Genomic DNA, 26,570 nt, shown 5'->3' on the forward strand with positions numbered 1-26,570 from the left:
AATGGGCTGTTACGTTAGGTTTACGAAATCTTTACCGAAGTGTTTGCCCTTAGCGGATCGAGTTACTTGAGACGGGCGTTATTTTTCAAAGCGGTGAATTGGGGAGGCGAATGAATCGTGCCAGAAATAATTTGTGTCTCTTACCTACGTTTCGTATTGGGGAATTCAACTTAAGCCATATTAATTCCGAAACTGTCGCATGTACCGAACGTCTGGAAAACTTTGCAGATACTTTTTTTTTCGGTTTTGCATTTCTTTTTTATTTGTTGGAAACAGGATATGAGTGTGTAGCTCAGATGCATCACCTGAAGTTAGCGCATTCATTTGATCCTTATGGTAAAACCATGTTCAGACGCTATGCTTGGGCTGAATGATCGGTTATACTTATATGTATACACGCCCTCATATCTTATTTACGGCAAATAAAAAATAGAAAAGTAACTGCAAAGTTTTCAGCATGCATCCCTGGCAAAATATGTAAATAGGCAAAATTTTTACGCATTCCAAACGCAATTATCCTGCAAATTTCATTGAGCATATTGTTGAATTCACACGATAAATGGTAACAAATGCAATTCACACTCGAATAGGGGAGCATAATTGATATCAATATATAGATATACATGTTCCTTTAAAATTACCATAGAACACGTTACTGAATTTATTGATCGATGCTCGATAATGAGCAACTTGGAACTATAATATAAGAGATAGGGGAACCTAGGAAAAGATACAATATGGGCAAATGATAAGTGGAATAACATTTTGTAGTTTATTTAATTGCCATATTTTTTATTTCGCCCCAACTTTACTTAATAGGAAATATGGGCAATTTTTTGTATTATTAAGTTGTACTATTTTCTATAATTTCTTAACATGAATGGTTTACTTATGGCCACTAATAATCGCTATACAATTATCTTAAAATTTTCACTATAATATTAATTCCACGTTCATTTATAACCCATTCAATTTATAAAATTAAGAAATTAAACGTACTCATAAAAAAAAAACATTGAAATAGAACTAATAAATTATACACTAAAGTCAATCCTATAGGAACCGGTTATAATTAATATTGCTTAGCTGTCTGGATAATGATGACGGTGTCCACCGGTTAAGTCTCCTTATTTTAGTCCTAGTTCGGTTCGTCACGACTCAACAGTTTTATAGTATAGAGGTGGTTTTACATGGTAGATTTTGTTGTTAAGTGATCGACCTCCTCCAAGCACTTCTTGAACTTTTCATCTGTTATCCAGTTTTATCGTTTTATAAAGAATTTAGGTCCTCATTTAGAAACCCTGTCGCCTAGTAGGAACGTGCATTAAATAAAATTAATAATAGAATATATATATATATAAAATATACAACGGAATGTATAATACCTTTGATCGCACTTAGCACACGCCTTGCTTACACGACGGTCAATTGACGAAAGGGAAGAGCACGATAATTGCTATTCCTACCAGGGACTCTTACTTACTGGAGAGGGAAATCTATCGCCGACAACGCTATCTATTGACTTAATCTTAAAGAGTTTGTAACCGCGAGTTTCGTTACAATTCGCAGGGAACTCACTGGGTAAACGCACGTTACAAAGTCTTTACTCGAACTTTGGAATGACTTCTTACTGGTGTAATTTCGCAATATTACATAGTTAGATTATAATCAAGATAATCAATTTATTCACGAATAATTTAGATTGACATGATGGATAGGGTGTCCTATGAACTATCTAATTTATATACAAAAATAAGCACCCAGGAGCTTTGAGTTTTGCTGTATAATTATGTTTACGACTTCATTCTTTCCCAAACCCAATAAGAACGGAGCTAATCTACTTATAGCAAATTGAGTTTACTTGAGGGTGAGAGAATACAATATTATGCTGGGGATCTTAGGAATTGCTTCTAGTTTTCTGTTAGATTCAAGGGGAAAAAAACCAAATGAAGGTCTTCGTGACCACGGGCTTTTTGATGTCATCCATTGAGTTTAATGATATGTTCAAATAATGCAATTCGTAGCTTCATTGATATTTCGCAATATGAATATCACACAATTGATCCTTATTTGGATTTCAATTTTTTTAAGTAAAACAGTGGCAATTGGAATCTATTGAATTATTCAAAAGTTCAATATTCCTATCAGAGATTCATGTATGAAGTCATTTTGATCAATTCCAATTTTTCTAGCCTATAGTTGCATACATGCATAAACGGCGAATGCGTTTCGCGAGAGAACGTAGGAAGAGGAGATAAGATGACGTATCGATACAGGTTTTCCTGAAATTTACATACACGTAAAGAAGATAAGGTATCAATGCTGCATGAAAAGAAGATTCGCAAAAATATTTCAGAAAAATTTTGCAACATTGTATACATACGTCAGCATGTTTTCGAGTTATATTAACGTCTGAGTAAATTCGGGGTGCTCTTATCACGATTCACATTTTTCGTAAATTTGCAATATTTCTTCATTGACGTCTCGTATATTTTCTTTCGATCTTCTTTGCAATTCATTTCAATTCACAAAGACCCGCTTAATCGCAATTTCGCGGAAATTCATTGGCACGAACTTCAAATCTTACTTATCACAGAAGTTCGTTTAAAGGATCTTTGAGTGAATTCCAAATAAAGGCCATTTATCAAAGGAAGCGACGTCGACGAAAAGCGTCGCGTCGTTTCAAAGCTTCTTGGAAACATTCAGTTTTGCTCGATGAGTATCGCAAAGTTTTGAATGACCAAGCCAAAGATAAAACGTAGTCTGATTATTTCCAGCACCCTTAATGCATTTCCTTCGATATTAAATTATAATCATAACTTGCCGTTAATTATATCATCGGATTTACAATAACCGATATGCCCCCTTAGCTTATTCAGAATCTAATCAATATCATCGCGAATATCTTGCTACGATTATCACGTACAAGCTGTATGCTTGGTTAGCAACGTGCAGTAAGACTGTAGCGACATGCCAGAAGCAAAGTTTGGGACGACTTTGAGAAAATTTATCGTACTTTAAAAAAGACATTTATCGTACTCGTCCATCGCCTAATTGACATTTGGACATTTAGGAATTCCCAAGTTTCAGTAAATACTCTTGTGGCAATGTAACACGTGAATAACGATAAGAAAGTTTTTCACATGAAATTATAAAATTGTCTCATTAATCGCTCAGGTATCATATCAATTGTCTGTTTCAGATTTCAACTTGGATTGTTTATTTTCCCCTTTCTCACCTCTCTCAGTTAACCCTTTCATTTCGAGTTACTTTACGTTCAAGCTTATCACGAACTTCCAACATTACCAAGGACTGTAACGTGTCAGTAAGGACTCGAGACACAGACGCGACCAGACGTACCAACCTAATTACTCAACTACCTTTCTATCAACCAACCCCTACCAACCATCTATTTACCTATCTTCCACCTACGTACAGGAACAGCGAATAGGCGAACCTGTCGTGCGTAAACCAAAGTCTTTCTCAAGTTTGAAGAAAGTACCGGTGGTCTCACGTTTCGAATAATCAGTGAAGACAAACGTACGAGCAGTTAAGTTACCTTCGAGGAGAACTTCAGACATATTAAATTTAAAGAGATCAAGCAAGAAACAACCGGCAAGATTACCGGACGCGGCGGCTGCGCTAAGTATTGCGGCACTGCTCCATCACCCGGCAACATTTCATTCTCCAGCTTCCGGCAATCTTTCACCTCCAATGTCAACTACTTGAAACGGAGGTGAGTACTAAATTGGCTTTCGTGCTTTTTACGTTGCTGATTTTAATCTTATAATTGTTTCTTCATATTTATTTTTACTTGCGCTTCTTCTTCTCGACTACCGGCACTACTGCTACCAGTAACAGTTGTATCGTGCGATCATCACGCCCTCGTGACTGGAAGCGTCTTTCGTGCACTAGTATCGTTCCATGTATGGCTCACTGATTTGCTTTCTCTCGGAGAGCCACTCCTTTGTCTTCACTTTCTCATCTCCTTTGTCCACTCTTGACGACTCACGACGTTGCTGAGCCTGATTAAAGTTGACGGAGTTGAGATTTCTTTTCTCGTGATGTTTTTTTGGATCGTGACTCAACACTTTTTTCTACGATTTTCTTAGTTATTGCAGGCTTTAATTTTTGTCTCAATATTTTTACTCATTTTTAATAGATTTCAATTTTTAATTGCTTCTGCATGTATTTCGTTGTTTTTTGGTTTATTGCTCATTTTTCATATTATTACTGTATGCGGTACACGTACTCTTATATGTCCGCAATAGATGTCAATGTTAATGATTAGAGTTATTTGCAATACACCAGTTGGTGATAATAAAGGATCTAGAATATTGTACGTATAATGGCCGTGGAGACAAATTAGACGCAATTGCAGTTGCAAAAGCAATTATCGACAGACGGCGCATCCCTTTGACGCATTAATTTCAAGCGTCCTCGTAAATTCAGCGAGAAGAAAGAAAACTCCCTGTGAAATTAAAATGTTCAATGAAACTCATATACGAAGACGCAAATCAATTTACCAATCCTTCTCTCGCCACCCCCATCGATCGAAGCAAAGCATCGCGGCTATTTTATTGAAACGTATACGAGCCGCGATATTGCAAATTAATTCCACGGCAGGAACGTTCCTTCGTTGTTATTGAAATCCATTTATATTTCATGAGTCGCAAGATTGAAAGGGAGGAGCAAAAGGTGGGACTGAGCATTCGCATACGTAATTTATAACCACACTTTCGCGCTTTCAATTTTTACCACGTCAATTATTATTGAAATTGAAAGTTATTACCTTCGTTTATTATTAGTATGTTGTTTTTTTTTGTTTTTTTTTTTTTTCCCCTTTACACGCTTCCATGAACGCCTCCGCGAAAAGTGACTCTTTCGTACGGCCGATGATTTATCAAATATACCTGACAACGCCCGTGCTTGGAATTCACGGCGACATACTTGTTATTTATCACGCATGGCGGTTACACATTCATCGTTACTTCCACCCGTAAATCTCGGTAAATAACGCAAACTGACGGCAATGAAATTAACGCCTAACGAAACTCGCCGACCGCGAACTTCGTAAGCCATTGCTATCCAGCGTACGACGTAACCCGCAACGTTAATTCAACACATATCACCCGCTGTACTCACTCTGAACTTCAGTCTAGTGTATCTACACCGTGACGCCATATATGGGTTTATATGTGTATATATATATGTTGCCTGCTGCACGTATCCCTATGCAATGGCTAACAATACGAGTTACGGCTCGTTCCTAGCTGAACTTCGTCGTGCAGGCTAGTGGCGTGTTCGCGAGTCCCAACAAGTTGCACCTCATTCATTGAAACTGTACTGTCAGCACTGGTAACTTCTGTACCACTTGTACTTGCTGGGATACTTGAAATTCTAATAACTCTGATACCGTTTTTGCGGCGTACCCGCCTTATTGACTGTCGTATACTCGTGCATAATTGAATAATTGAAAATACAGTAATTCCTGAGATTGCAGTCAATTAAAATTGTATAAAATACTTTTTTTTTTTTATTAATTCAGCACCAAATGTTTCAGTGTGCATGCTCTTCGGATGTGAACTTTCAGATTTGCACAGGAGCAGGTGCATGGTGCTATTATGAAGAATCATAGAGATCATCATCACGGTCATAAGAATTTCTCATCAGTCATCGAGTTCATTAATTTAATGGAACACACGTAATGGCTGGTTAATGTGCACTGAATGGACGAAAGGGGTCCAGGAGATTGTCTTTATCAGGGCGGCCATTGTAGTTTGTCTTCTAGGTTCTCGTCGGGCGACTTAAGTTCCGAACTTGATGATGAGCCGATCTCTGAATCTGGGATGGCCACCCTGGGCCGTCAGGACTCGTCCCAACCGTATCAAGGTGTCCCAGATAGACCACTTCAGTCCCAGCCTGCACCTACACCACCACCTAATCAACCACCTGTGCCAGGGGCACCTCCTCCCAGTAGTCAACAACCCGGTGGAGGTGACCTGAGCCTGAACCTGAGACCCAGTTCAAGGACAACCAGTGCTCCATCATCGCCAGCTAAAACACGGGAAAGCTTGCTCCAAAGGGTGCAGAGTCTGACTGGTGCCGCTCGTGATCAGGCAAGTAACAAATGTTTATTTAATTATTTTTTAAATTTGCTATTAACATTTTTTTATATTTCTACAGCTCTGTTGTGATTTTTGCCCGTGTCTTGACTCTTTATATATTTGCATAGATTTATTAGACCAACGGCCAGTTTACTTTGTGAATATGGAGTTATGTGACTTTAAGAATATACTTGCTGCGAAGTTCATCTCCTTGAACTTTTTACAATGAAATACTGTAAAAAAAATGTCGGCCGGTTTCAACTTTTTTGTTTGGTTAGAATTGTATGCGTGAAGTTTGCTAGGACAATGGGTGAACTGACTTGAATGGATAATTAGAGGCATAGTCTGAGGTAAAGGGAAGGACTTTTTAAGTGGATTTGCTTATCATGAAGCATGGCTGACAAGGCAATAACCGTGTCGTGGTATAATATTACTTTTACCACTAATCCTGTTTAAGACCTTTTTAATTACCTAGTAGTTTCATCCTAAAGCAGACGTCCGGCTACTGTACGAAAATTCTGGTAGCGATACCCTTTATTGTTCAGGAAGAACATTACGAGGATAAGCAAGAGTGTTAATCGTCCTTAAAGGAAATATATTCAGGCAAACATTTTTTTATACCAATTCTTGATCGGTAGAACAATTATTTTATTCATTCAAGTGTACATATATTCAATTCTATTGTACAGTACGTATTAGAAATATTCCTTGACCGTTTAACAAAATAAAAATATACCTTTGTTTCATTAAATATGTTTCTTATGCTAAACGGCTCCATTCAGGGCTCGAGCTAGGAGAGCAGAGTGATTAATTTATTCTGAAGCTGACAGCAGCTAATATCTTCTCAGTCGATGTGCAACCGGTTCCTGGTGAGAAATAAAGAGATTTCGAAAGTCTCTATTATTCAAGAAGCACCCTTTTAAGGGTGCTGAAGGGTGATTCATTACTTTTATGGGTGTTCAGTACCTGCTTGCGACTTTCAACATCTACCGTACGCCATAGCAGGATGTCCTTGATGCCAAAAGAGCCTTTTCATGTGACGCTTTTCCGGAATTATCGAAGTTTCCTTTACGAGATGTTCAAGTACCCGTGCGTAAGATTCCAACAAGTTTCATTACATGCGATATCGTAAAAAATTTTTAAACCCCTAACAAAATTGTTACTTAAATATTTTCCTCAAGTTTTTCGTAACTTGCTATAAATGACAGATATAATTATTAAATATAAGAACTATAGGCTGCAAATGGATCTGAAATATTTGAATAACCAAGTATCCTTAATATACAATCTGTATCATTTTTTTTAATACTAATTTTCCAACGATTACTTCTTATACCGTTAATGCAGAACCGTGAAAATACCTTTGACCTGCTGTCTGGCTATTCGCCATCCGCACCTACTGTTTCCTTTCAATATCCCGAGTCGCCTTTTAGCGATAGAATACATTGCATATCAAGAGGCGCACCGAACCTTTCCCGATAGCGATCAATACCTCAAGCCTTCTTCAAATATATCTGCGTTTAGTTTTACTATGCCTCGTTCACATTTCACTATACCTATATAATTTACTCCCTACCATATCTAGTGCTTACATCACAGACCCGTCGTGCTTCATGCTCAGTGAAAAGTGGAAGACGTAAAATGCTGATACGAAACGCTTTTGATGCAGGGTTAAGATATTTTTTGAGCATAGGAGTAAAGGTTGAAGAAAAACAGAAGAAAACTATCGAGTACAAGGGGTTTGGAAAAACTATAAATAATTTTACATAAATTTTTATTTATTTTTTTATTACAAATGAGGGAAACATTTACTTTATTTTTTTTTAAGAAAAATAAAAAGGATTATTATACGTTTTATTAAAGTATATTAATTACAAACGTGAAATATAAATATAGGTAATTTTGTATTGATTAGTTTTCGATTATACATAGAATTGTGTTTAGCGACTTTTGTTATAGGAATTTTTAAATATATCCGGGGAATTAAATTATAATATTCTGTGAGAATGTGCAATATAATTTTCTATGAATGCAATTCATTATATCCATCCGTGTCAATTGGATAACTGAATCTGGGCATCGAATGAAACCGATGTTAAATATTTATGTATAATGTTCCGTACACAGTGTATGTACAGTTGCGCCTTCCTAAAAAATATTTTGTAAAATCGTATATTGCAAAATTGATTTCCTCTTACCGCAGTATGGAAAGTACAAGCTCGAATAAATATGGCAATCCGATTCGCGAATTCGCGTGTCACCGATCATTAATATAAGCGTCAAACAGCCCGAAGCAAGGTTGTAAATTGCAGGCTGAATTATGCACCCTGCAATCTATGCGCGACCAAATCGAAGCGATTTGGATTTCATAACGAAACCCAATCTCACGATGAAAATAATTGGAACGATATAACCTTGATATCCTATCGATAATTATTGCAGTATTGGGTCGTAGCATAAATGCATCATATACATAGTTTTGATACACAATCCCAAATCCGTAATTGTCCTTAAGCAGCTACACATCTGATATATTATTATAATGGGTTTTTAATTGAAAGCAAAACACACGATGCACAATCTCTGCTCATAATCCTAATTACATTCTAGTTGCGTCGTTGCTTGGACTATCGTATCGTGACACCGGGTGGCTTGCAGTGCTTGTAGCTGCCTCGTGAAAATGCACGTTGAAAACTACATCAACTAATTGGACTTTTATGCAAATAACCACGTAGACGAGGCAGCTTGCCAATTTTCATGTGTCCGTTACCGGTAGCCGCGGCTGAGTTTTTGCGCGACCGCAAACATTTCAATTTGTTAGCGAAAATCCTGCGAGCTCGACGGGACAAAAACTTGTCAAGCAACGTGCATCGTTTACGTAGACTGGTGTCCGCTACGTTTCTTATTTACCGGCCAGCCACGTTATTTCATAGTTCTACGACCATTGGTTCAAAGTTTTCATTATTCATTCGCAAGGTTTGTGATTTTGCGGAATCGCAAATTTCGCGCATTTCGTGTACGCGTGACGAATAATACATCGAACGTCTCATAATAGGATGATATATTTGCACTTGAAAATATATTTTGAGAATCCGTGAAAATATATTTTAATGGTTTTACTGAATAAACGAAAAAGGATTGAGCCACATTTTGAGCTCAAGAATATCGTTCTGTGGAATTAGGTGTTTTATTCTTGCTTCTGTTATTCTATAGATTAAGCTAGCGATATATTTTTCGTGTGATTTCAACATATGAATTTATCAGTCTTGCTTGGTTGACTACATTGAATATCTGCATTTTGTATTTTATATTTTCTTTTGTACGAATTGTACGTCGAAATCCTATTAAAACGAAACAATTGTTTTATTTTTGTATTGATTACGTTATTTGTAATCTACTTGCTTCGTTATATTCAGTTGAATAGGGCCATTGACCGATATCGTGCCCGGTCCATGCCGTAGCATATTCCGTTGAGTGCTAGAATATGCAAAGCGTTATGCACGGGCAGACCTTATGATAAACATGAGTAAATGAGAATCATGGAGTTCGTGGTTTATTTGCTTTAACATTAGCAGATTTAAGGAATATCGTATTTCTAATCCGAACCATCTCTGGATGTAAACGAAATACGTAGTAACGAGGGATGAAACTTGAAACCCCGAGCACGTTATTATTTTCAACTCCTACTACACCTATAGACACAATGATATACGTTTTTTGCAAAAAAAGTTACTTTCCATGAATATTTCCACGATGCAATTATACTTTCACTTAATTAAGCAGATTCACGCTGTTATACGTGAGGTAGTTTTAATAATTCTGTAAATATAATTGTTCATCGTCAAGCAGGTAAATTAATTATCTCCTTGCGCAAAATTCCAAGTTATCTTCGCGGGATGAAATAAGGAGAGCAGAGAAAGGAAAGAAAGAGGATAGAAAACTGCTAAGAGCTTAGCTTAGTCAGCAATGAATATTTTATTTTTATTTTTCTTGAAAACCTCCCAGAGAGATAAGGATAGATATGCTTTAGATATTATTGGATGAGAAAAGCAACAAGATGAGACATAATACCGGCATAGGAAGTGCTTACTCCTGCTGTGCCAACGTCCCTTATCAAAAAGGAGAAAAAAAGAATCCACTCTACACAAAACATTTTCATCCCTTCCTAACATTTTATTATGAGCGTTTAAGCTCAGTCGGAACATTTTGGATTTCCTATTCACGCTCAGCTGGATGATGAAATCGCAAGCATACTCTGGAACGTGAGAATTCGAATGAATCAACCCTCTGACCGATATCAACCCTTGTCAAGATATTTTTCCTCCTGGTAGTGTGTGCACGCGCGCTGTAAATGCCTGAGGGTAGTTTCCGTTTATCCAGGTAATACCTACCCATGCCAGGCAAAGAGTTCAAATTGCCTGAAGCTATTCTGTGATGATACCTACATCCGGAACGGGCGATCATCGAATTTTGTGAAAACTATTCAGTGCGAAATTCAAAAGGGTGATATAAACCCCCATAGTCTTGCTTGGCGACGAGACAGGTCACTGTGGTCTCATTTGAATGATAAAAATAAAAGCACTTTCCACCCTTTGCGTGAGCATCATAAAAAATGTACGCATAATCTTGCTGCTGGCAGCGCCTTGCTACTTTTGCCTACGGAAGATGAACTTTTATTAACATTTTATGAGACTCATGTTTGAGAACTTTCATACCTACCCGTCTACCTGGTTGCTTATACATGAGATGCTTGCTAGACTTTAACGGCTGTCAAGGACATCATCTATGTGACCTAGTATTCGAATCCAAGCCCTAGGTCAGAATAAAGGATACGAGGGGATCAATTTTTGTTGGGTACTGCTATAAGTTTTATGGATTTTATTACATGAAAGTTATTGAAGTATTAATAATTGTACAGTACAAAGAGTATTTGAAATTAACGAAAGTAAGCATAAGTGGTGTGTAGTCGAATACTATGTGGTATATACGCCTGTTTTTTACATTTACCTAATATTACATATTCAAATTCGAAAATATTCTAAATGAATACTCTCAGTTCCATGATTATAATATATTATTAATTATAATACTGAGCAAAATATTGCTATACTAGTTAAGCAGTGTGATCAAGTTATAATGAAACTTCGTTACAAACTCATCGAAAGTCCATAGCCTGCATTTACTTAAAGTTTAATATTAAACATACGTTCACGTTATATCATATTGGTAGCATCAAGTAAGCAAGTGTAATTAGTTTTTCAAATGTCAGAAATTCTATATTAACCCTTATCGTTTCAGCAGTACTGTTGGTTGGAGTTATAAATGTGAATTATTCATATATCCTTAAAGATATGTTTTAACCATAGAATTTTATTTTTATATATACAGGGTGCATCTATCCTGGGAGCAGCGGTGTCGGGTGCAACTCGTGGACCTTCTTTCAACAAGGATCGTTGCTTCACCCTGCTGGTGATTGACGATCAGAACACCGATTGGAGCAAATACTTCCGGGGTCGTCGATTGCACAACGATTATGAAATTCGTGTGGAGCAAGCTGAATTTCGGGAATTGTCACTCACAGCCAGCGAAGCAGGCGCCATTGTTTCCATGGCCGTTTTTCGTAACGGGACCAAGGTCATCCGGTAGGTTTTTCATCCGAATTTTGAAGGCACTTAAATCAGGACTATATATACGTGTAAAATGAAACTCTCGGAAAGAAACAGTTGCCCATGAACTCTTGATGATACCAAACAATGTCTAAGGCTTCGTTCATACTGGGAACAATGGATGATTATTCAAGTACGCCCTTAGCGAGGTCACTTGGCGAGCTTGGAGGTCGCCGCTATTATATGGATACAAGATTTTCTAGTACCGAGGTGCGTCTTTAGGACGTCGAGACGTCCCTGAAACCGTGACAAAATTGAGGGGTATAAATAATTTAGATTTGCTAGAACTTCACGAGAAACAGTCGAGCAAATTACTCCTGGATGAGCATTGTAATCCCAGGGTGACACCTACGCGATAATTAACTCTTGCACTTCGTAAAAGTTTCGTCGCGACGCGAACTTTATGGTTTTGATGTTTACCCACGTCGTGACGCTATTACGGGAAGTAAGGACTGTATGGTGGGTAGCGCGTTAACTTAACCCAACTTAACCGAGAACTGTCGTAGTTACGTTTGTATACTCGTAAAAGACTATGATGAGCTTTTCTATTACTTGATACTCTATAATCAGCTAAGTAACGCTGGAGATTTTTTGTTAGTTATTTATAATAACTAATCATTATTTTTGGATTTCTTATTTCTCGACAGATCGTTTAAACCGGATTTTGTCCTTGTACGTCAAAATTTACGTGATGCTGGTGAAGACTACAAGAATCTTCTTCTGGGTCTGATGTATGGCGGTGTTCCCAGTGTCAACAACCTGACGGCCATTTACAACTTTCAGGTATATGCAATTAGTTTTTCCAGGTTACATAAATGTGTTCAGCCGGTGATAAATTTGCTCAGAAAATAAGAAAGGGAATTTTAACAAAAAATGCACAATTAAAATTCGTCATTTCACAGGACAAACCTTGGGTCTTCGCGCATCTTTTGGGCTTGCAGCGTCGTCTTGGCAAAGAAAATTTTCCACTGATCGATCAGACTTACTACCCGAATCATCGTGAAATGGTGAGTCGTTGATTTCAATTTTTTGATATTGCACATTCGTTCGTTTTGTGAATCGTCGTAGGTAGTTCGCGAAAATATTTATGGGCACGTCCCGTCGATTTATGTTGTTGTTTTATGAAAGAACAATAGTTCGGTATTGCAGCAGAATTGAATTATTGTTATTTTAGATTTATGCTACTTTGCGTCATTTAAGATAAAACTTGCGAAACTGCGTTGCATCTGTTCAAGAAAGTTTTCTCGTCGTAAACTTGAGTGTTTGCCACGAAATCCCAGGAAAGAAACAGACATTTATTGTAGTAACGTTCGGTACTTATTTTGCGTCAAATGCGGTACAACGTAGGAGATATCTATTACGATGCTATACAATTGGATTTTGCCGTGTAAGTTTCAAGAACTATTCATACAAAATACAAGAAATCAACCTATTTTTGCATTATACATATGAACGTTAAATAGAATAGAATTAGGCATAGAGCAAAATTTAAATGACGCGTTGAAACTTTGGTTTATGTAATCTGATGAACAGTAACGTTACAAAGTAGCAACACGATAGTAACGTAATAAACAATAATACAAAAGTACTTTCTTGAATTATTCTTTATAACAGGTATATGTAGGTGAGATGTTAAGAATAGAAAATCTTTATAAATTTGCATATTTATGACAAGTTATAAATATACTTATATATCCATTACAAATAAAGCAGCTATACACCTTACAAGACGTAATACACCTTAACTTTAATTTTGCCGAACCAACTTCATACAATAAATTCCGTGTAATTTTGTGCACAAGTTACAATTGGTCGTACATTGGTTAATACAAGATTTTTAAAAATTGAGTAAATCGTAAATACAAACTTAAATGACATTTTTAATTCGCACTTAGGAAATAATAATCGGATCGGTGGGTTAACAAATGGACAAGGTTTTTTCCAGGGAATGAATCGACGACACGTACATACAATCTTGCTGTCAGGGCATTTATATTTTCACGGAATATTATTCTTTACACTTAAATACGTTAGTATGAAAAAAATTTAATTAATTTCGAATTAAATACATTAGTTTTTTTTTGTACTCAATTTTATCCAACGTTTACGATCACGCTCTACGCGCTCGAATCGTGGGTAACAACATAGATCCCAATTGTGAGATTCTACTAAGAGACATTGTATACGTCTACGCGTATAAGTAATATGCATAACGTCAATTAGTTTAATACGACAATTCAATACTTTGAGGTTAGGTTAGGTCGACAGTATCACGAACGTCATATAACAACATTTGAAAGTTAAACATTTCATATATAACCACTAATGATAGCATACTGATTTAAACTGTTTATACCATATGTATATGTGATCGATGTGTTATTTGACGTCTGCGAAACTGATAAAAAATGTACTTGTTATTAAAAAAAAAAAATAATAATTTAAGAATACATATCATACATTAACCTTAAATATGTACAACGCGGAAAGAAGAATACAGTTATAATTATTTTATCTGAGAACATCTCCGCCGAAGATATATTTCTCAATGAAATTTTCTCATTAAATAGAAAAGCAGTTCTCGGTTCTTGCTCAATACAGAAAATTTATGAATAAAATCAAACAGGTAAATATTTTGTTATACAATACGTGAATATCTAAATAATTTGCGTTAATCGCTGACAAATAAAATATTGAGTATTCGTAAAGGAATTTCGCCACAATGACGAATTCAGCAGGAAGTGTCCTGAAAATTGATAATTTTACCAAAAAAAAAATGAATGTGTAACATCATTAGTATTTATTGTTTGATTTAGAAATAATAAAACGTAAACGCATCACAGATACCGACTGAAAAATTCGTGCATTCTATAATATATTTGATGAAAATAGATTCTCAATATGATTAAAAAGATATTCAGAAATAAATTAATGATCTGTACGCTGTCACACTTGATGACCGATTTTTTTCATACTTTCGTTACTTTACGAAAAAACAAGCGATTTTCGTTCGGTATCATACAAGTAGCGGGTGATGCAACTACTGCGCGTCTATGCATCGTTACACATAAATGCGTCTGGCGTGTATGCACGTAAAAAATGCAAGGAGCGTACAGTGTTAGAGACAGAAGAATAAGTAGATGCGAGTATGATCTTCCTGAAGAGAGAATTCGTGCGGAGGAGGTGAATGAAATTCTAGAATCAGGGTTCTCTCGCGCGTTGCTGTTCACGTTGACGTTGATGCTGCTTAATGCAGTTCTTATACGGCACCGAAGGCACCCAGGAACATCCTCCGGGGCTTAGCATGCATATACCATACTTTTCTTGGCAATCCTGGGGACCAGGTGCACTTTCCCATAGACATCGCTTTCCCGCGGCGGATTCGAATGCTGCACCCTTGCGCCACCAGTGAGTGTAGAGAATCTGCGTAGAGAAAGATATGGAATATCGGAAACCATTATGCGATTTGTATACAGGTACACCGTTAGAGTGCGTATGAAGCACGGGAGTCGATATTAGTAATTCGAGTGGATCGAAGGTATATTAACGGTGGATAAATTATTAAGATTTTTTTTTCTGTGCTTTACGTAAATGTGAATATTTTGCCCGTTTTTTTTTTCATTGTGGAAAATTCTTGAAATATACGAGTGCACTCAGTACCCTGTGCGGTTTCTAGCCAAGATTCAGGGTGCTTCCGTCTACGATTACTTTAATGCAATCTTTGGAATTAATATGGAGGCAGAACGCTTGCGAACTTTTTTATCATTTTTTTCTGTACTTGCATTAGCGTCGGCTTCCGTTTGGTTGGGAAAGAAAAAAAGAACCGCGTATCCGGGCTTGCTGGGCATTATTCGTTTTTCAGTTGGCTGCTACTTTTTTTTTCTTCCCTTGACGTTATTAAATTTTCTATTTACTGTTCGCGAATTCAATTATGGTTATGCGCTACACTGACAGCTTCCGGTTACGAGTTTCACGTTGTCCAACGTGTGTCGCGACACGACGCTGTAACAGTAACTACAGTAAAGAAGACTAAGAATTTTCTCTAGCTTTTTCGACCGTGCAATTTATCTCTTATTTACTCGCTCTTACTATTTGCTGCAATCTTGTGCAATTTTCTCAAGCGAGGAAACTAGCTTAGCGAATTCTTCGCCATTGGATCCGCCTAAATCGACACGGTGCCAATACTTGGCTCGAATCGAGTACGCGATGGGTTTTTATTTTTTTATTTTTTTTTTGTTCGTTCATCCCTTTTTCATTCCACCTTCGTCTGTCTATCCTTCTATCGTGATTCTCGTGAATTGCACTACTCTCCTAGAAAATTGCAAGCGTCTAATCCGTCCGAGTGCAAGGCTTATTCTTTAGCGGGGTTAACCTTAGTAGGAAATTGATGGGTGGACGTGAAAGCAGAAAATTTGTCTATCGTGCTAGAAAGTGTATATTGCCACAAGTACTGTAAGCACTATAAATTGGAAACGATAGTTATTCACTAAAAATCTGTATCATAATCAATCCATAGCGATGCACTGGTAACGCGTATGATAAGTAACATGCCTGTGGCGAACATTTTTTTCTTGGAAAGTACTAAAGTCGAAATTTTCAATGATTACTCTTGTTACAGCGATTCGATATAAAAATTGATAAGACATTTTCGCGTGTTTTATTCACTTGTGCTTAAAAATGATTTAATTAAAATGCATTAAATATTGGCTCTGTAAAAATATACTTGCCTCGCAAACGCAACCGCGATGGTAAAATTGACGGAATCCTTTGCGTTGTCGCGGTGTCACTTCGGACCAACGTGTCGCGAGTCCACAGATCGATATACTGGGCTTTCCAGAAATAATCCTCGCGCTGATTACATACGTCTCTCCCAAGTTCAGATATACGCCGCACATACTGCTTATCGATGATGTCCACAAAATATTTTGCTTCATGGCCATGTCGGCTTTCGGGTTAGTCTGAAATTACATACCATAAAGAAACATTGATAAAATATATTTGGCAAGGATTTTCATCGATTAAATGGGAACTCGGGAAATTCGACGAAAATTTAAGACATTATGATATAAATTCGCGAAATATTTACGGAAAACAAGGTAACACTGGCTAAACAGATTAGAAATTTGCGATCGAGTTGCATAATTGAATATGAATTATCAAGTTTCATAATTATATTGCAAATTCAGAATTACCTAAGCTCAATTATATTTTAGTAGGAAATATTTCGGTATCTTACACCATATAATGATACAAAATTAAATTAATTTAATTAATTTGAAATTCCCACGATAGGAGGCATGCATATTCCATTAAGAAGTCGACTATGGAATCTGTAGGGGACTCTACAAAATTGAATAGCATAAAAAGATGGCCCCTCGAAAAAGACGTTATGCTTGTCAACGGATACACAGATTCATTGACTAATAAAATTTTAACGATCAATCCCGATCGAAATGACATCAACCACATAACGTGTCATTGTCTCCCACGAGATACAATCTATTGGGAATGGATATTCCCTTATCGTGCAATCCGATCGAACATTAAGGCCACTTTGGTAAGTATGTCGCCTGCACCGTTGCGATAGATCGAGCATAGGTGATTCGCATGATAATGAGCTATTGTTCATAATCGCCATTATAACGATGGACAATCCGTAATAGCAGCATGCAGTGCCGACTCGATATATCAGTCTGTTGATAATACACGTTCATATATAAACACCATAAAAATTCATAAGACAAAACAGCGCCTTGTCATCGGTCAAAAGAAGCAATGCCATTTATTTTACATTGCTTTATTTTTTCAACGTCTTCGTCACTTTTTGGCACTATAAATAACATCTTTCCAAAACCAGCCTTATATTCAGGGTAGACGACTGTAACATCTCCAAGAAGGGTGTTACGCATTCATTAGATTCATTCGCATCCATCATGGGGCGATAGGGTAAGTTTCGCCTTCGCGTTTCCTTATGACAGGAACATCATGGCGACTGACGTGACTACTGGGGGACTTATTGATTACAGAAAACGAAGTTACAGAAATGGGAAAGGTCGATCAATTTTCCGTGGTCAGTCGCAAAATCCGAATGAAAAATGTCACACAAATAAATTTCCATTATGATTTTTAATCGCATTAATTTTTTTGTACTGAATAACAAAAATGATGACTGTACTATGCAATATTTTTGGTTATTTGTAAAGTCCATTTTTTTTTTCTAAATTCTATTACATTGATGATCGATCTGTATATTACGGTTAATACCAACCTTGAAAACCCGATTGACTTTCACCCTGTAGGCAACCTCATCCTCGTTAATTGGAAAGAACTTCTTTACCCTCACTACGGCAACTGCAATAAGAGAATAAAGTAAATTCACGGTTAAGTCATTATTAATATCAGTCGTGACATTTCCTAGTGGATAATTACGTATCGTGTATATGCAGCATGTAAGATGATAACTACAACCCTTTTCGTTTTAACGTTTACGATATAATTTCCGTCGAGGATACCAGCGCGAATGAATCTTCGTATTTCTGCTTGTTCGCATCTCTTCTAACGAGATCATAATTAATGTCGATTATCGTTATTTACGATGACGTCGAATGTAGGCGAGATCCATGTACTTGCCTTAATAAAAGCATCCTTAATGGAGCATGACACATAGACATTATCATACGTGTTTTCGATACGTGCGAAATCATTCCGAATGTTTCTGTTTGGGGGGTTGAGGATGTCTCTGTTACGTTTTACGCGATAATCGTCAAATTTATTCACGATTACGTTAAATTTCGAAAGTAGGGTGCACTTGTTTGATTTTTTAAACATTCTTTTACACGGCAAAGATATTTATATAAAAACTTTCTAGACTCTCGATGAAATCAAGTGTTTATTCCTTTCATAATAAAAGTCGAGAGTATCGTCTTAAGAATCGATTAAAGTCTGTATTTTGACTTCGAGGACTCCATTAAGTATAGCACTTCGAGGTGTCCGGAAGTTGCGTAATGGACGGCAAGGCACCTACAAAGGATTATCAAGAGGAGTGAGTGGGTATCGGGATTCATTTATGATGGCTTGAAAGTGCTTAACCTCACAGCATCACTTGCTGAGGATTATCGCGTTACAGCGATTCAATGTTTTTTAAGTGGGAAATAAAGTCGCGCTACAGGATTCACGGGTTAGTAACAATTTATAGTACGAAGTAAATTAGAGTGTACAGTTCGGATAGGCATTCTCTGTCTTTCTTCATCTCACAGGTCTGAATAGCTGAGCTTTCGGGAAAATCAATCAAACTCCAAAGGGGTGGACTAAGCCTTGAAACTTTGGCTGTTGCTTCACAGGAGTTAATCTGTCTTCTCAATCCTCGCACTACTCTCATCTACCATCTCGCTCTCTCACTCAATCGTATATATCCTTCTCTCACGTTCTTCCACGGCAAACTTCATTAACTGCTGTTTCCTGCAAAATATTTGATATTCCCAACTAACGTAATCGAACGATCCTATTCGTATGCGGGGTAGATAATTTCCGAAAATCTCAAGTATTCCATTCGTAATTCTATCGTCGGTAGCCGGAGTCGAATAAGATGATAAAAGTTAGGTTATTTTTTTTTTTTCGTCAACGAGTAATATCCGCAAACTCTCTATATTTATACAGTGCGGCGAAATAGTTGGCAATCGAGAAATCATGATTCCCATAGAGAGTATAACCAGTTTATGAATTTTGAATTGAGTTTTCGATACAATCGTACAAATACCATCCTAGCGTGTACATATATATATATATGTATATACATTTTAATAATCGAATTATCGATGAATTATAGACGGTACTTATCATAGGCTAGGAGCCGTTCAAAATCAAGATATATTGCGTCACTGTACCACGCTGCACCAGCCCACTAGAACAAATGTGTTCGTATACGATGATTTATTGCGTGTAATTACACGTAAAGATTTTCGATGAGACGTCTTTGGTATTTTCATGATATCTCGATAAGCGCCGAACGAGTTAGACGCACGGCGATGATTTTGTATTGAACGGTCATTGGAAAAGAACAAAACTCGTTTACTAATAGGAAAGACGCTGGTACATAGACGAGGAAAGCTATGTGGATGAGAACGAGGGCCTTCCGGCGGTCCTTCTGCAAGAAGTCGAAGGTGGTTCTCGGTAATTAATAAAGGCATAAATAATGGGCGGCTATGTGTTCTGGCACCATGGGGGAACACGAGTCATGCCGTGTTTCACGTGTGCTCGAGGGTTGGGTTATGTCCATTCGTGCGCACTCACATAAAACAGCCCATAACTAAAGTAACGGCACTCGCCTCTCCCGAGTCCCAACCAGCTCAAGAATTTCTTCGTCGATCGTTTATTTTCGCTTAGCCATTTGTGAAATCATCATATTTTTCATATTATTCTTTTTACACCAATAGTCCTTATCAGCATCATTCTTGACTATGGAAAAGTAATATGGCAATTTTTACAACGTCAAACGAATTTACGGGGTCACGTGACAATTTAATTTTTTACTAGGGAATTCGACGTGTCATTACAGTCAATCGTGACTTTCTGCACGACGATAAATATCAATGATAATTCACCGGATATATGGTTATCGTGTTAATCGTTAAGTCTACCGCTTATAACTTTTCGTACCGGTTAGAAACGCTTTACACGAAACGCCAGCAGTGTTGTTTATACTTTCTATAGTGTTACTTGAGTAAAGTGTTGTTACGACTAATCGGATCGTGACGTAATTCATAGTGAGTTCTTGGAATATGTCAAAAGCTAGACTCAATCAGACCGGAAGCCCTGCAGGACGGATTTGCTCCCTTGGTTAACGAGTGAGCCCGTTCATACTTCGCGACCAGAAATCAGCTGATAATAGAGTTTGCTGCTATAGATGAACCTTAGTCGATTATCACGTAGTGGATAATCACGTGCGGACGAATCGTGACGTCAGATAAATTTTCACGCGAAGCAATCTACCCGCGCGGTAAAGAAACTGTTACTGGACTTATTGATCTTGATTGAAATTTCTTCAATCGATCATGAGATTTTGCGTTGTATAATTTTTCAATTAATTTTTCTAAAGCGCAATAAGTATAACGCCAATGCGGATATATTGGCTAAAAGTGAAAATGAGTGTGTCGGTTAACGCGTTTAAACAAAATTTAATTAAAAACTTAAGGAGCGTTTAAGCTCGGTGACCTCACGACATAATTTTACTTCATATAATAATACGAGGGTGCTTTTCACCATGACTACTTGAACGAGAATCTATTATATTTCGTGGTGCCATTTACCAAGTAAATTTATTCACCACCTTCACTATGGGGGGACTGCGAATGGTGGTAGCGCTAATGCTAATAACCATATTGGTTAATCACCATAATCGTTAAGGAGATTTATCATTATCAGCCTGTAGATTAACAATCTCTCATACTTAATGAATATATATTCCATACTCTTGTTTATTCATACACGTGATATAGTAATCGAGATTCCTTACTGTCCAATCAAGGTGATTAGTGCATAGTATGGGATTGTACTATTAAAATATATATATGTAACAGATGACGTCATTACCGTAATCCGAGTCGCAAAAATGTGTCTGTGGATGAGTTAGAACACAGCTGCATGCCTCCACTTTTATTACTGGCAACGTCGACAGTGCCAGTAATGAAAATATGGTCCAGCACGTGAGCGACCGCATCTGAAAGAAAAAAAAAATATATATATATATTTATGAGCAATAGTATTCGAATTGCACAACGTGAAGCATAAGGCGTAAATTAGAGGTATCTCATGTCGATGCCTAAGAAACAGACGGTAGCTTAAAACAACCGTTACCTAATGGTATACCGTCGCTTGTACTTATTACCATATGTAATAATTAATAATTAAACTCGATGAAAAATAACCTGAGATTGACAATTTATTTTACGCGAACGGCACTCGCCGTTAACGGGACAAAGGACCGTTGCGTAAATGAAATTTAATAATTCTCAGCGTGATGTCCGACGAAGTACCTGACTCTGTGAAATTATAACCAAAATGTCATTTAGTGTCAGACCGTGTACAGCGTTTATGGCGAAACGCAGACGCGTGATGAAACATTTAATTTAATCAGAAACTTAATTGTCTTTTTCGGTTGTACGGCAGGGAGTGAAACTCGAGGCGCGAGGCTTTAGCAGCTTCTTGCTAAGTAAATCGACTTTCTCTACAGCTGGCAATACTGTATATTCATACCGTGTGAAAGTATCCTTTAGGCGTTACACGTACGTGCCAATTGCATTGGCACCTTGAAGGTAAAAGGGATACGATAATTTCGATACAACGAAACGAGTCTGGACTAAACTGATAATTTAGTCACGAAGAGACCAAAAATTGATTTTATTATGTGTACTAGACCATCTAATCTTGTGCAGTAAAATATTCTAAATTAAAATGATGCATGATTATAGAATTAAATTAATTTTTTTAATGCAGCGGTTATATTTTTAACTGAATAATGTAGGGTTATCAAATAAAAGGTGTGTGGGTCAAATTAAAGAAATGCACTACAAGAGCGCAGGTGCAGCATGAGTTTTAAAATAATGATAATTCTTAGTATCTCTTCAATTATTCCATAAAGATAGTATTGTTTTTTTTTGTATTTGTGAAATTTGCAAATTTAATTTTATTCCTTCGCTCTAAGCTGCGTTCACAATCAGCCTGACTGCAATCAGCGCATAATGCACAATCAAGGACCTGCTGGTTTAAGCATTATTTATCATAGCGTTATCCGCTCAACTGCATTCAGTTCAATTAGCTTAGTGAATTAATGCGACCACCAATCTCACGCTGTCTCTTCGTCTCTCTCTGCCGATCGGATGATTTATGCATATTGCCGTCGTTATCTTTATTCGCTTCTATTTTTCATTTTTCAATCTCCCTATTTATTTTCTTCGCCTGGTCGTTGGGTCGATCAGCGATCGGCGACGCTTGTACATTGTCGAATAAATGAAATCGCTGAAACTGGTCGTTACGACGTCCACGTGATTACTCATTGTAATTTTACATAAGGGAAATAAATTGCGCTGAAACATTGCTAGTCAACTTTTCACTAATTTGCTTTTTTTTCTACATTAGCTCGAATTGATTTTCTTGGAAATTCATATATTGCGTGGATAACATGACTTTTGTAAAAATACGAAATTTTCTTGAAAATTTTTGTTTACGATATTTCTCCGTGGATCTTTCATTCTTCTTGTTTCATTTTATTTTCTTCTTCTTTCGCTTCCTTTTATCTCTGAAAATAATCACTCGATCCACGCAAGAGAAAAGGGGGCGAATAGGCATTTAATCAAGAAAAGCGATAAACAGATTGTCATCGCGATACACATTCATTGTCCCACGCCTCGAGGGGACTTTTTTTCTGTTATTCATCGAGAACCTATAGAGACAACAGTACGAACGAGGATTGTAAATTACTTTGAGTTTGAAAGAACGAGAGTCAGAATTTTCTTCCACCCTCTTTCAGTAGCGATGCTAAATATAAAGGTACAACTGATATTATTTGTCGTTCGAGTTCGAAAGTAGGAAAATCATTTCCCACCGCAAAACAAAAAGGAAAATTAAAAGGCAGCGTATAAGTTATTATGAACTGAAAATTTGTACGTTCGTATGTTATCATTTATCACCAGTTGTATTTTTAAAAAGTAAAAAATATAGTATATGATTAGTTAACGCTAGAGATTCATACTTAATTGCACAATTTTAATCAATGGAAATAAATCCTAGTTTTTCGAAAACCAATTGATCGCTGCAAATTATTCAGAGTTGTTGCGTGTACTCACTGCGCAAATATGCGTAAGATAGGGATTCGTGTTTCTGACAAAATTTCACAAGGGGTTGACAAAACACGTTAAAGAGATTGGAGTGTGGAGTTGACACTTGTCAAAGGCAGGCTGTTTATTAAAATTGTTAAAATTGTGTTCACGATCGATTGACTATGAAACGAATTACAATAGAGTATGAAAAGTTCAGTTCGTGGTAAATTCACGTTCAAATTTTAATGTCCCATCACGTTCGATCCTCTGTAACGCACACGCAGAGCATCAGCTACGAGTCTATCAGTGATAACGAGAATTTATATAACGCTATCAAATCGCGTGAACGAACAATAAATTCCGATCACGTTTCTTTTTGTTCAACGTAGAGCTGCCTGCTGTGCACTTTGGAGAATTGTGTAGTCGAAAAATGTCCAATTCAGGTATAATATCAGCAGATAAAGTTCTGACCTCCTTTAACCATGCTCATAATCCCAAGCTTAAGAAATGACAAAAATTTATCCTTAATCGTTAACAAGAATTATAATGACGCCAATAAGAATTCCAATGCAAAAGCATAAATTTTGTTTCATAAACTTTTCGTAAATTTGCATTAAATCTGTCACGGCAGGTGTTATCGGGCATTCGGTATGTTACATAATTTTGACAGCTGTCATTTGAATAAAGATTCGTGTAGTTATCACCATTTTGGAAATAATATCGGATAATAGCGAACGGAGTGGCTGAATTTTGTATTTCGTTTGTAACTCAAAATATTCCTGACCTAGCTGCGGTTCCATTGGGAAGATTACGTGGGCACAGTGACGTCTACGTAAAACACGAGAAGCCGTATAATCTCGCGGAAGCGAGTTAATTCGTTCTAGTTTATCGGCGCCAGCTGGATCCGATCTATACATAGAACAACACTCGAACACAGGTTATATACAATGTACCGTGAACACCCAGAAACTTCCTATTGATGATGCATTTATTGTTGTTACGGTTAAAATAAACAAGAGAACAAGCGTTCTCGAGCCTGAATCCAAGTCTGGTCGCTATTGCGGGAAAAACATGCGCTGTTAATGTACGACCTATGAATAGACTCAGGGCTTTCGTTTTTCGGTTAATTAGTCAAGGTATATTTATGGAGGGTATTTGAGTGGAGGAAAAGAAAAAAAACCCTTTCTTTAAACATTCCTTAACGTTGATAATCGTTTTACAAATTAGCGTTACTCAAATAGCACGTGTCAACGGTAATACCAGACCACGTATTGACTTTGACAGTCTTAATAAACTACCACGACTCACGACACAACAATTACAAGATATCTCGATAATATTTGTCTTAATCAGTCTCTTTTTCAATATTGTAAAAAAATAATAGTTTTATCTTAAAACCTTGAGGTCCAAATTTTTAATACGTCGATGGTTATATATAGACCCTTTGAAGGTTGAGATTTCACATCGGTCCTTTGACGTGATCTAATAACAATAATGCCGTGTGAACGGCTCATTAATTTTCGACACTACGCTTCCCACTAACGCTCCATTAGCGTGTGTCCGTTATCAGTAGTGTTTGACGCTTTTGAAATTCATTCGCACGTTTCTACAACACGGCGGAGCCTGGCACGTGAGAACACCTAATTAAGTCGATCTCGTTACACTCGCACAAAATGAAACATTAGACGCTTCCTTTTATTCGGCATCGCGGTAGCTGATGCATTCTTGAAAAATAGCTACCGTGTGAGGTTACAGTTTGTCGAGTTTAATGTCATGGTTACCTACTCGTAATCGTTAGTACGGTAGCCGCGTGAGATTTTGTAATTAAGTTGGACTCGTTATACTTGCTGGTGGTAATGATACAATCGTCACTTGCTGTACGTATAATTGCATACCTCGCGTTGCGAATCTTAAGCGTTCGATGAAATTGAATTATCTCGTGAATAGAGGCAAATTGTGAAAAGCTGCTGCCTTTGAAATGCGCTTTGATGGATGATAGTGCTTCAAAGAAAAATTGTAGTAGACTGTTCTGTTCAGAAAGTATTTGAATCTTTAATAACGTTACGCTCTGCTGTATCTATCGCTGAGTAACATTGTCTTTGATGTTTGATATAAATTTAACGACTTTGGTATAGGAAACGTATCGTAAATTCGAGATTACCTTTCCTGATATACGGGCGTAGTAAGAGATAAAAGCTAGAGGACCACACTTTGTCCTCAATGCTTTACTCTCTGTGCAGTCCTGTCGTTCGAGTAGTTCGTAAAAAAATAATTTAAGGTAATGCTTACGTAAACATGATTAAAAGTATAGTAACGAAGGTATTTATATTGTGAAAGAAAACTATCTCGACATTTTCTTCGTTCTTAGAATATCTATCGCTTCGACTGTACTGTCATACAGAAATAAGTACGCAAATATTATTCGAATTGAGTTCTCTTTTGTTTTTTATTCGAATAACACTTAAATATTTGATATCGAGTGAATGATTGCATTTGATATAATATTTCAACTTAAATTATTATAAACTAATATCTAATCTGACTGGTAATTAAATTATGCATAAATTTCATATTTTTTTTCAGATCAACAAGCATTTTAGTACTTTTGAGGTAGATTTTAAAAACTTACCGAACGACTCGTTTTTATCTGATGTTTCTTTGAAATTTCACGATTATATATCATATTCCGTAATCAAGTCCTTCTCTTTAAGAATCACAGTAGAAGCTGGTTGAATGTCATAAATTTTCGTACAATCACGAAGTCGAAGTAACCTGCCTGCTATCGTGTGTTATTAAGGAACAAGACGGCGGATCTTTCACTTTGGATAAATCTCACTACCCTCTGTACTCTCTTGCCTCGCATTGTAGCCATGTCTATACGCACACGGCTCATAATACGTACCCATGCATAGTAATGCATTATAGCAAGGTACCTAAGGGGTTATGTAGGTACACGCGTGGAATTCCCTTAGCGCACCCAGCAA

At 37.0% G+C, this 26,570-nt stretch overlaps 2 protein-coding genes across 5 annotated transcripts in view; one reads left to right on the plus strand and one right to left on the minus strand.

The window, feature by feature from the left end:
- The window catches only part of LOC107263714 (synapsin), a 92,833-nt gene that overhangs the window by 14,303 nt on the left and 51,960 nt on the right, over positions 1 to 26,570 (plus strand). For both annotated transcript variants that reach the window (XM_015731205.2, XM_025081125.1), the window contains exons 2-6: positions 3,203 to 3,736; positions 5,792 to 6,119; positions 11,496 to 11,749; positions 12,421 to 12,556; positions 12,676 to 12,780. In XM_015731205.2, the coding sequence (XP_015586691.1) occupies positions 5,850 to 6,119; positions 11,496 to 11,749; positions 12,421 to 12,556; positions 12,676 to 12,780 (765 nt within the window). In that variant the 5' untranslated portion in view covers positions 3,203 to 3,736; positions 5,792 to 5,849. The remainder of the gene's footprint in view (positions 1 to 3,202; positions 3,737 to 5,791; positions 6,120 to 11,495; positions 11,750 to 12,420; positions 12,557 to 12,675; positions 12,781 to 26,570) is intronic.
- Positions 13,363 to 26,570, minus strand: part of LOC107263715 (tissue inhibitor of metalloproteinase) — a 40,630-nt gene continuing 27,422 nt past the window's right edge. For all 3 annotated transcript variants that reach the window (XM_015731207.2, XM_015731206.2, XM_015731208.2), the window contains exons 2-5: positions 21,362 to 21,488; positions 18,042 to 18,124; positions 16,501 to 16,731; positions 13,363 to 15,196 (exon numbers count right to left, since the gene is read on the minus strand). In XM_015731207.2, the coding sequence (XP_015586693.1) occupies positions 14,975 to 15,196; positions 16,501 to 16,731; positions 18,042 to 18,124; positions 21,362 to 21,488 (663 nt within the window). In that variant the 3' untranslated portion in view covers positions 13,363 to 14,974. The remainder of the gene's footprint in view (positions 15,197 to 16,500; positions 16,732 to 18,041; positions 18,125 to 21,361; positions 21,489 to 26,570) is intronic.

This window comes from Cephus cinctus, unplaced genomic scaffold, assembly GCF_000341935.2.
Source record: "Cephus cinctus unplaced genomic scaffold, Ccin1 Ccin1_scaffold0160, whole genome shotgun sequence".
Lineage (NCBI taxonomy): Eukaryota > Metazoa > Arthropoda > Insecta > Hymenoptera > Cephidae > Cephus > Cephus cinctus.